At 43.1% G+C, this 12,756-nt stretch overlaps 1 protein-coding gene across 3 annotated transcripts in view; it reads right to left on the reverse strand.

Moving 5' to 3' along the window:
* RLBP1 (retinaldehyde binding protein 1) overlaps positions 1–12,756 on the reverse strand; it is a 229,136-nt gene that overhangs the window by 72,727 nt on the left and 143,653 nt on the right. For all 3 annotated transcript variants that reach the window (XM_078684097.1, XM_078684098.1, XM_078684099.1), the window contains one exon: positions 2,014–2,218. In XM_078684097.1, coding sequence (XP_078540223.1) covers positions 2,014–2,218 — 205 coding nt within the window. The remainder of the gene's footprint in view (positions 1–2,013; positions 2,219–12,756) is intronic.

Below are 12,756 nucleotides of genomic sequence, written 5' to 3' on the forward strand. Positions count from 1 at the left end.
CCATGGTGCAAAGGTGCCTGTGTTGGTGCTCGTCATCCAAAATGGCGCCAGCACAGGGGAAAAGGCAGGAATGTACCATATTTCTTTTAAATACTGCGCATTCCTGCCCTTTCCCTGTCACACAGTGGTGCACAGCGCAGCAAGGTGAATTGCTGGACTGCGGTAGAATGTCATAAACATGCCCCATATAGACTAATTTGTTAAAGGACTTTTCTTATATATACATAATAGTACACTCGTCCAAAACCCACACAAATCAGCCTACCCCACCCCCAAGTTATTTTGCTCAATACAAAAGGCCAGTTGTACTATTAGTGGGTCTCATCACTGATGTAATTTTTGTGCAGAATATCTGATGTGACCCAATAATACTATTCTGCTGCCGTGGATGTACTCACCTGCCAAACCTCAAAGATGACATTCAGGAGGATTCGTAGAATCATTGCCCAACTAATTAGCAGAATGGCAACGTGATAGTCCAAGTCACTAAACAGGACAGGAGCTAGAATGTTTTAAATTATTTGTCATAATGGGAGTGGACATTGTGGTGGGCATGCATCAGTCCCCTTGACATTGTTTGCTCTCTTGATACCATACATTATGGACAGCTCCACTTTGTAAAATCTATACCACCACCACCTTGAAATATTGGGGTCCAATTAATGGTCGTCACATATCAGTGTAACTCGCAAAGGGATGCACACCCCTCTTCCATGTCAATTGCAAGGAACCACAATTTGTGTGCTGTGAGTCACAAATGCATCCACATTTCGTAATGGACCTTTTGTACATTGCACGATTGTTCCCTGGCAGCAAAGCCTAAATATGGCATCAACAATACATTTAAAAGGGAACTACAGAGATACAAAGATTTCTGCAAAGCTGCCAGATTAGTTATATCATTCAACCAGGATTGTACTTTTAGATTTAACTCAACATTCAGCAACCCACAGTCTTGTGACCCATGCATGTACAGGCTACAGGTACATAATGGCTGAGAAAGAAAATTGTCAACTTTCTAAAAATGGCATTTCGGAATTACTATTTTAAATCTGACTTAATCAAAAGACATGCCAATGCAAGCAATGTAGTGAGCTTTCATGGTGAAGAAGTACCGGTGAGACCCATCTCCCATGCACGAAACAGCAAATCAAATTGTTTCAAGTGAAGATACCATTCCACATATTTATTACAGATTGTATAGCATGCAAAATAGATAGAGATTGCGGTGAAATACGTGTCATCAACATAAGATCAATAACCAAATCTATGAACACAAACAAAATATTGTCCAAAAATGATTAGTTGAGTCACAAATTAAAATGCCGAGTTTGTATAAGACTACCATGAAGCATGGACTCCCAATCAGAGTAATCTAATTGTAAAAAACAAATATTTGAGGATGCCTTACACATTTGATTACAGAGACGGCAGGACAAAGGACCTTAACAAAATTTGATAAATCTGGAAGCTGATGATAGCCAATGCCTCAAATGGGTAAAGGGGCCAGGGAAACATACTTTCCGCGTAGCTGCAGGGCGGTTGATATCACTAAGGTTAGAGCAGATTAAATCCTATCTCCAATATTCCATATTCTGTAAAATAAAATCCTGTTTAAGAAGAAGATCTGGTACAGTGTCCCATCTATGCCCCTGAAAATATGTTGCACAGCCTAATAAGCAGCAGCGGCCAGCACAGGTAAGCGGTGTGTGCGGCGTGGTGGGGTGGGAGGGGGGTAGTCGATAGACGACGGAATAGGTGTAAGTAAATAAATAAGTAATACCTATCACGCCTCACTGCCCACCGCACTTACCTGTGCCGGCCTCTGCTGCTAATAAGTTGTATATAACTTTTTAAACAAAAGAAAACTTTAAGAACATTTCTTACCTTGGTTGGATATCCCTACAATAACTCAGTGTGAAGAGACTGAAGTTGTTGACAAAAACCTTTGACATATTTGAGGAAGCCCTCATGCATTCTTCCATCATTGTACTGAGAAATCTGAGCTCTTACCTTTTACGAGTTCATAGGCTCTGTTGACATCAAATTTACGGGCACGAATGAACCTAAGAAAGAAACTGTCTTCTTTGTCCTGAACCTTCTCGGCCACTGCTTTGCAGATGTCTTCCCCATTGCTGGCTTTCTCTTGAATCAGCGCTCTGAGCTCTTTCACAGCAGACTCACGGGACTCCTCTGTCTCATTCAACTCATCTTTTGCCTAAAGGGTTTAAAAAAAGCACAGTGTATAAACAAAATGAAGGAGGAGCACTTTTTAAATGCTGTGTCTCACCAATTAAACATAAATTCTTCTAGTTCCTCTATAGCAAAATTGTGTGATTAAACATGTTATTCTTTGGCGAGGCACAGGCTTTATAAGGAAGTCTGGGCCATAAAACATCCCAGTTCAAGCAAAACCATAAAATGTCAGTTAACACTCACTCCCTTGTCATTATTCCCACACTGTTCTATCAACTGATTCACAAACATTATTATAAAAGTTGGAATTCTACAGATTGTAGATCTACTACAGATTCAGTACATTACTGACTGTTTCGGGATTCACAACAACCCCCAGCAGTAATCCGGGAAAACTTGCGACTTGTAGATTTCAGTGAGAACTCCTCCCCCCACACTTTTTTAGCAATCATGTGCATTAGCACATGCTTTTCCTTTTCTTCACCTGGCACATACGTGGATAAATCTCTTTCTCTACGCCCCAATTTAGTATGTGAGGGTCCGCAAGTGCATTTCCCACTCCGCATGTATGCATGCATCAGCCTTTGGTGCTAATGGAGAAACCACCATCTTGTTACTGTAGACCTGTCAGCCTTAGGGTGGTCTTCCCCCAAACCTTTTGCCTTTCTCCTCCATTTTTAGTGACCTCGATTTTTCTGGCCATAAGACTCTGTGCACTTGCCACTACTAACCAGTGCTAAAGTTCTTGTGCTCTCTCATGGTAACATTGGCTTTTAGCCAATTGACATATTTATTTTACTTATGAGTCTCTAGTAAAGTGGCACTACATTTGTCCAGGGCCTGTAAAATAAATGCTAGTGGTGCGTCAGAATGATTAAGTTACCCACTTTATTTTAGCCCCTTAAACATGTCTCAGGCTTGCAATTGTTTTAAACTGCCATTTCAACCTGGCAAAATAAAGCTTTTGCCAGGTCCAAACCTTCCTTTTTATTACATATGTCACCCCAGGGTAGGCCCTGGACAGCCCAGAAGGCAGGGTGCAATGTATTTAAAAAGTTGGATACTTACACTAGAATAGCCTATGTCCTACATCCACACCAAAGGCTGCATACCCTCTGTGGTTAGTCTGGAACCAGGACAGGGAAGGCAGGTTTCCTGCAGGCTTCAAAGGAAAACGTCTAGAAGCTTCTACCCCACTTCAAAGGCACAACTGAGAATAAATACTGAATCTGCTGGCCTCCTGATCTGTGCCTCATTGACATAAAAGTTTCCCCAACCAGGTCGGGACCCAGCTGTAGTGAGTTCCTGATGCCCAATTGGTGCCTGTCAGGTGCTTGACACTTGGTGTGGCTCATACAACAAGCTTTTGGGATCTACGTGACCACGAACGGGCCCGTTCAGACTGAGACAACTCTGCTCGCACCGAAATTCAGTACGAGCCACCGCCAGCTCATCTCTTCAAACAGCAGCCTCAGCAGCCTACAGGGGACTGCCTACTCAAAGTTCCAGCCCACCCATTCGCAACACCCAGTCTGCTATTTGCGGCACGTTGACAACCACCCGCAATGCTCTCCTTCCTCCCTGCGACCCTCTCCCACACAAACGAGACTCTTGGCACAAAACCTGAGATGGTAATCCTTCAGTGGGACTAATCTGGGACGGTATCCGACCTGCGATCCATCGCTGTCAGCCGGAACTTTTGAATTTGACCTGATTCAGCGGGACCAGACAGCCGTGGCTGGTGCTTTCTGCTTTTACGTGTTATTTTTCACTTTATTCTTTAAAAATTCAACTTCCAGTTCTACTGATTGAATTTTTGTAGTTATGGTCTAGTTTTATTTATTAAATTCAGCTCTGTTTTTCCAACCTGTTGTGGGATCTTTTTGTGAGGTGTTTTCACAGTTTTTCTGTCGGAAGTGTTACACAAATGCTTTACACATTGCCTTTAAATAAAGCCTGACTGCTCTGTGCCAAGCTCCCAGGGGGTGGAGCACAGGTTAATTGGGGGATTGCTTGTGCCTTACCCTGAGAAGGAGTGTGGTTGCTGCTAGACCAGGGCTCACACTCCAGTCAACCACCTTGTGTGGTGCAAGAGCGATAAAAACTGTGTCATAAATATTGCCCTTAAAATGTATAACCTTTGGGCATTTCCAACAGATAGGACCCATTTAGGGATTGGCAGAATAGGATCCTCTTCATAGATTGATATGGCTCTCACACTACCAAGCTTGTAGCTCACCTGCCTCATTTCGAGGTTGGGGAACCCCAGTTTCTAATGGTTGAGTTTCAGCTAGCTGGCTTGCCATTGCACTCCTTGACCTGACAGACCATCAGCAACGTCCCCCTATTTGGAGAAGGATTGTGTGTACTGAGTTTTCCTGCCTGGGATTGCCATGAGGTGCCTGTCATTTCACGTAGGAAAAGAGAAATATGCCCCAGAGACATTTGTTTTGTTGTACTGCAGAGATGCACCTGCTTTGGGGATATCTTTCAGAAGAACAAAAAATCCTGATGAGTTAGGCACTATAAAATGTATGCAATGTTTTTTCCCCAAAAGTGCTCCTGTCATGTTTTCTGTAGTACTATTGGCAAAAATGCCCTGGTGAAGCTGAACACTCTAGATGTGGTAGGCATTTGCCTATTGGGGAGGCGGAGTTGAAGGCTTGCAGCACATCTGCTGGATAAAAAATAACCACCTAAGTATTTACTTTTGTGTTGTGATCTAATATTTCCTCAACATTGCACAGTTTGTTTGGTTGAGCAATCATTATATTAGGCGTTCAGAAGAAACCTGTAATGTGTATCTTCCAATATACCCTCTGATAAAATGTTCTTCTAGATTTATGGGAATCATTTTACTCAAAGACTGAGGGCCTCATTTACAAGGTTTTGACGCAGGACAGTGCCACAAGAAATCTAGCTGTGCTGCCCTGCATCTAAAGAAAATTGCAGGAATGACCTGTATCTCTGAGATACGGTGTATTCCTGGCCTTTTCTCCTATGCTGGCGCACAATGGGCTGCCATGTGCCACAGCAGGCATGATTGTGCCATGGTGCAAGGGTGTCTGCGTTGTAGGGGTGATTGTTTATGTACACAAACACAATCAAGAGAGGTGTTTTCCTCTTTCTATGTGTGCTGCAAAATGCAGCACACATAGAAAGAGGAAAAAACAAGGAGATGTAAGGATCAATATAACTTTATTCGATCTTAAAAATTAAGATTATAAAAGTGCATAGAAAATACATTGATCACTTGCTCGCGTGGTGAAACTGCCCGTTCGCGTTGAGATAGCTGCCTCTCGCGTAAAAGTGTACTCGAGCGGCAGAAAAGGTAAGCTTGCATTGCGCATGGTGCTGTTCACAATGATTGCACAGTACGGACAAGCATCCCTCACTGTGTAATCACCGCGAACAGCATTTTTCTACTGTACTCAGCCGCACCCGGATCTCCGCGTAGTGCGACGATTATTTTTTTGCACTTCGCGTAGTTCAACTCCGCGAACACCGCCCATAACCAACCAATGACGAGACCCACCCACAGCTCTGCTATTGCACCCCACTTCTAACCAGCAGCGGCCCCAGCTGTTCGAATCCTTGCATCCTATAGGACTTTCCAATTCACCTCAGTCCTCACCTAAAATGCTCCCAACTAAACCATTGGTGCCATATAGCTTCAGTACGATTAGTTCCTGGCCTACAGAATGCATACCTTGCCAGTGTGCAGCCCCAAATACAACTCTACCATTGCATATTATAATCTGTGGTGTCAGCTGCGGTTTCATTGTTTGCATCCAGATACAGCTAATCCAGTGCTCCTCGAACTTTTCCTGCAGGCACCTGTTACTATTTCGGGACTGGGATCCACGGACGGCTCTTCTCAGGCATCCGAATTTGGATCATACGTTCTTTATTTAAATATAGCATTATCCCATAATGCAGTGGGAACAGTTTGCACTGCAGGTGATAAAACTCTGCTTGGTACAATAATCTCTTTCCTCTCAACGTCACCCCTCCTGCTCAACCGCAAAACACCCCCTACATTTCTTTCCTGCTCCACTCCACTTCCTACAGTTCCTGTTGCTTTCTCCTATCCACATCCCTGCACCTCACCCTTGCTCCTTTCCCCTGCACTTCTTCTCTGCACTGTTCCTCTGCCTGCATCTCTCTGAAAAATGCACAAAAGTGAAATCTGAGAATATTCCCTAAGGGAAGTGTGGACAAGACAACATTGGGGGAGGGCAAAACATACAAAGTTGGACCATAAATGAGGGAGACAGTGCAAATTACAAATGTGAGCATAAGTGTTCTCACACCATTAGATCTAAGATCTGACTCTGCTACATCCATTCTTAGAATGTCTAAGTTAGTTATAACTAATAATTGTTTGATTTGACCTCATCACAATTTCTGATGACCCCCATCAGGAACACATCTCACTGGTTTGAGAACCTTGCAACAGTTGCCTCCTGTCGCCGGAACAAAAATTATAATAACATTTTAATAAAACTGTTTGGGTTTTGCACACACAATCCAATTAGCAAATGTAAATGTTTCTGCATTTCTGTATTACGTTTTACTTGGATAATTTCATTGCTGGGATGGTTTGAGATTAATATAGCAGGTATACATCTGTGGTCGTGCTCCTATTACCAGTTGTTTGAATTGATATAGAATACACAAGAATACATTTAAATTCACTCTACAACAGGTAACAGAATCTTCATTTCATATGGGTTCAGAATGTTGAGAAGCAATTTCATAAAATACTTGTGGGCAGATCTACAAGGAAGTGCTGCAGCGTGACAACGCAAGCCCTTTGGCTGCACCATGCTGCGGCACTTCTGATGCACAGGAATGGGACATATTTACAATAATATGTAACATTCCTGTGCTTCTCCCTGCGCTGGTACGTAAAATGCAGCCATGCGCTGGTGCAGGCATCCTTGCACCATGGTGCAAGGATGCCTGCGTCATGGGGTGATTGTTTTTGTACAGGAAGGGGGAACCTTCCTGCACAAAAAACAATCACTACAAGCATTTTTCCCTTTCAATGCGTGCTGTAGAATGCAGCACGCATTGAAAGAGGAAAAAAAGCGGAGAAATGAAAACATCACTCCTCGTTGCGCCTCGCTGTAGCATTGAAACGCATTTCCAGATTTACGATTCCTCGTAAATCTGGAAAAGTGTCTCGTTCCATGGGTGTTGCGTAGGAACACCCACAGCAACACTCGTGGAATGCCCCTTCCACGCAAAGTGCTGCATGTGAAGGGGCCATACTTACAAGGAGAGGAAAAGTCACGCAGGGTGGCTTTTCCTCTCCTTGTAAATATGGATAAGTGAAATGCGCTCCAGTACGTCACAATAAGTGACGTACTCTGCCCCTTTCTATTTAATGCAAATCAACATGACCAGCCGTTCATATAAAATAAAGCAAGCACTGGCAAAACCAATAGTCTGCCCTAAATGTGCCAGTGCATATAAACACGCAATTCACATATGCTGTATATAACGTTAAAGCCTGCCCTATTGGCTGCCAATGCTGAGGGAAAAGCAACGTAAAATGCTTGCTATCTGTATAGAATGTATATAGAATATAAAAAAATAATGTGAAAACAGAACGATGAATAAGTGTACTTTTTGGGTGTAAAGTCGTCCCTCACGTATTCCGAAGAAATCCCTTCATGTAAAAAGAACGAAACATCAAAGCTTTAGGCAAGAGAGTGATACTCCTCTAAATGGAGGCAAAGACCGATGTATGTACATTTTAAAGAATTGGTACAGTATGTATTGCAGACAAATGCGCTGTTAAGCGATAACTAAAAGTGGGAGGCACACAATTAATGATACGAGAAAAGCAAAACAATCCAGCACAGAAAACAGAACAGACATTTTCTATCACAAAATGATTATTATTTAGGTATGGGATAGCTTAAATAAATATTTAATAATCTTATTCCTAAAGCATTTGCCTATTAGTTTTTCAGTTCTTCCCAGTTCCACCATTATACTTTGGTTAAGTAAAACAATTGGAACTGATTTGTAGCATGTTAAAAGTCAAATAACGTCATCATCACTTTATTAGTTTTGGGAGCTTATGCATCCGCAGTTAATCACCGTGACCCATCCTGCAGGATATTCTTTGGCTGGACTGCCTTATAATTTACAGAGATCCTCTGTTCTTTCATCATGTGCATTCTAATTATGTGTAGAAGAAACAGAAGGTTAAACTGCAGTGTACAGGATTATTAACTACCCACAATAAAGGATACATTAGAGTAGACAAGAAAATAAATTAGCACGCATGCTTTCTACATGCAGAGTCTTGCAGAATATATGTTCGTGGTGCATTTTCACTGCAGTGGAAGGCAGTGACTCAGCCCTGACGGTGTTTTAGTGCCATCCTTTTCCCAACCAACGAATGTGGAATTTACCACTAGTGTAAGATGTGTATAGTCAGTAGAAAATGTGTGTAGTCAGTAGAAAATCAGCAATGTTAGGCTGTATCACTAAATAATACTCAATTGCGTTACCTTTTAAAGACGGTTCTAATAAAATGTACAGAAAAATAGACATGCACTCAGAAGTGTGAAGTCTTGTGAGTGTGATGCAGTTTCTCAACCCGGGGTGCAGAAATCTGATAAGAAACATTCCCATCGCATCCTTTCTGGCCGTGCTAGGAGTTAGAAGCAGCTTTGAAAATATGTGTAATATTAGCCAGTATTACACTAAGCACAGTTATTGCAAAAGTGTGACCCCCTGCACGAGACAGTACCACCCAAAAGCAACCTCTGGAACAATGTGCTTAAATTATGCACTTTTAGAGCTAGGTTCAAGTGTAGGTATGTACAAGAACAAAAAGCTTACAAAATCCCTAGATTGGACGTTGGATCAGTCCCTTTAACTCTTAGCTTATTTGAACCATACTCTACAGCCACTGATTTGAGAAATGTTCAATGATTGCTTAGATCAGCCCAGAGGAGTATTCCTCGATCATCCTCATACTAATGCCTTGATGTATCATCCACTATGTATGGAGTACGTGCATCACAATACATGAGGGCGTATTTACATTCAACAATCACACTTCTTGTCAGATCCAGTTGTTAATCTCCTACATGTATTGAATATAGAAAGCATTTTTTTTTTAAACTTTACTTGGAATTTGATCCACCAGTACCACAATCATCAGTACCACCCTGGATACCTCCACCAATGGCAGTAGAACACCACCACGATTGGCACTCCATCACTAATACCATCATCAACCCCACCAAGAGCACTACATCTAATCACCAACAATACCACTATCACTGTCACCATCAATACAACCACCAGACTAGTGCCACACAAATGCTAATGCTAAGAAGATACCAATACCCTTACAACAAATACCACCACCAATGACAATACTAACACAAATTCCTTCACCAATACCACAACACCAATAACACCTATACAAGTACTATCACCACTAACTACACAACCAGTAACAACTACACCAATACAAATACCACCATCACTACCACAACTATAACACTAAAACCATACACCGTTTTCATGCCACTACTCCTACTAAACCACCCCAATACTAATTCTTCCAGAAACACCATCAATATGACACCACCACTTCTCTATCATCAATAATACCACCAACAATAGCAACACAACCCAACCCCTACCACCAATATCACAACAATCAACAGCAAAACCATCTCCACCTTCAATACCACACCGCCAGTACCAATTTTACTATCACCAGTACCAGGCATTGGCAAAGCCAATAGATTTGGCTTTAACGAGCTATTGAAAGAAACATCATTTCTGCATGCCTGTATTTGCCAGCATATTTAACAACAAGGGGTGGTGATGGACAGAGTTTCTGAATTAAGCAGAATACTCTCACCCAGTCAAGAGATCAGGGCTAGATCCAACACCATTTTTTAGCTCACTGCACCATCCCAGTTCAGAACCTGGCTATATGCAAATTAGTCTGTTTCTGTCCCAGTGCATGATGGAAACAGGGCAAACCAAACTACCAAGCCAATTCTTACACTGGGAAGGAAACAAGCTTCCGGGGACCGGTTTCTGGCATTTCAGCCGTCGTCGGCCCGGCTTGCTTGAATCCTGATGGTGCAATGAGCAAGAGACTCACATCTGAGTATACCCTTCCACGCTTAGGGTGGACAAAATATTTAACAACAAGGGGTGGTGATGAACAGAGTTTCTGAATTAAGCAGAATACTCTCACCCAGTCAAGAGATCAGGGCTAGATCCAACACCGTTTTTTAGCTCACTGCACCATCCCAGTTCAGAACCTGGCTATATGCAAATTAGTCTGTTCCTGTCCCAGTGCATGATGGGAACAGGGCAAACCAAACTACCAAGCCAATTCTTACACTGGGAAGGAAACAAGCTTCCGGGGACCGGTTTCTGGCATTTCAGCCGTCGTCGGCCCGGCTTGCTTGAATCCTGATGGTGCAATGAGCAAGGGACTCACATCTGAGTATACCCTTCCACGCTTAGGGTGGACAAAATATTTAACAACAAGGGGTGGTGATGGACAGAGTTTCTGAATTAAGCAGAATACTCTCACCCAGTCAAGAGATCAGGGCTAGATCCAACACCGTTTTTTAGCTCACTGCACCATCCCAGTTCAGAACCTGGCTATATGCAAATTAGTCTGTTCCGGTCCCAGTGCATGATGGAAACAGGGCAAACCAAACTACCAAGCCAATTCTTACACTGGGAAGGAAACAAGCTTCCGGGGACCGGTTTCTGGCATTTCAGCCGTCGTCGGCCCGGCTTGCTTGAATCCTGATGGTGCAATGAGCAAGGGACTCACATCTGAGTATACCCTTCCACGCTTAGGGTGGACAAAATATTTAACAACAAGGGGTGGTGATGGACAGAGTTTCTGAATTAAGCAGAATACTCTCACCCAGTCAAGAGATCAGGGCTAGATCCAACACCGTTTTTTAGCTCACTGCACCATCCCAGTTCAGAACCTGGCTATATGCAAACTAGTCTGTTCCTGTCCCAGTGCATGATGGGAACAGGGCAAACCAAACTACCAAGCCAATTCTTACACTGGGAAGGAAACAAGCTTCCGGGGACCGGTTTCTGACATTTCAGCCGTCGTCGGCCCGGCTTGCTTGAATCCTGATGGTGCAATGAGCAAGGGACTCACATCTGAGTATACCCTTCCACGCTTAGGGTGGACAAAATATTTAACAACAAGGGGTGGTGATGGACAGAGTTTCTGAATTAGGCAGAATACTCTCACCCAGTCAAGAGATCAGGGCTAGATCCAACACCGTTTTTTAGCTCACTGCACCATCCCAGTTCAGAACCTGGCTATATGCAAATTAGTCTGTTCCTGTCCCAGTGCATGATGGGAACAGGGCAAACCAAACTACCAAGCCAATTCTTACACTGGGAAGGAAACAAGCTTCCGGGACCGGTTTCTGGCATTTCAGCCGTCGTCGGCCCGGCTTGCTTGAATCCTGATGGTGCAATGAGCAAGGGACTCACATCTGAGTATACCCTTCCACGCTTAGGGTGGACAAAATATTTAACAACAAGGGGTGGTGATGGACAGAGTTTCTGAATTAAGCAGAATACTCTCACCCAGTCAAGAGATCAGGGCTAGATCCAACACCGTTTTTTAGCTCACTGCACCATCCCAGTTCAGAACCTGGCTATATGCAAATTAGTCTGTTCCTGTCCCAGTGCATGATGGGAACAGGGCAAACCAAACTACCAAGCCAATTCTTACACTGGGAAGGAAACAAGCTTCCGGGGACCGGTTTCTGGCATTTCAGCCGTCGTCGGCCCGGCTTGCTTGAATCCTGATGGTGCAATGAGCAAGGGACTCACATCTGAGTATACCCTTCCACGCTTAGGGTGGACAAAGTATTTGCCAGCATGTCACATAAAACCCAAGCCTACTGGTATTGCCTGTGCTTATTACAGTCTGCTACAGTTGCCAGGAGTAGTGGCAGAGAAACCGGTCCACATTACATATGTTCAGGAGCAATTTTCCAGCATTCTGTGTTTCAAAATTCTACTCTTAATTCTACAGATGTCATGTGTATTCCCATGATACATGTTTGTAGTCCATCCCAATCCCTGAAATGCTCAGAAGCAGACCGTTGTGCTGTATTGTGTTGAGTCAAGTAGAATGCAAGGCTTCCATATTTTTATTTTATCTTGAAAATCTAGGTAACAATGTTTAGTCCAAATTTGCAGAATAGTTGCAAGCACAGTAAACTGCCCACAATACCCAATTTTAAGACGTGGCAAACATAATGTGAAATGGATATTAAGAGTATTTTGCCCTTTGCTCATAGAAGCGTACATACTGCTGTTCTACCCATCATGCGCACTAGGGGGTCTATTTACTAAGAAATAATGCCATGTTTGTGTCACAAAAGTGACGCACAACGACCCTAAATCTTTTTCACCTATTTACTTGGAAGTAACACAAAGCAGTCTATAGCGCTTCTTTGCATTGCTTAGCACCAAGGAGGTATACCATTGTGTTGCGTGAGTGTTCCCATA

This window comes from Lissotriton helveticus, chromosome 3_1 (genome assembly GCF_964261635.1).
Source record: "Lissotriton helveticus chromosome 3_1, aLisHel1.1, whole genome shotgun sequence".
In the NCBI taxonomy this organism is placed as follows: domain Eukaryota; kingdom Metazoa; phylum Chordata; class Amphibia; order Caudata; family Salamandridae; genus Lissotriton; species Lissotriton helveticus.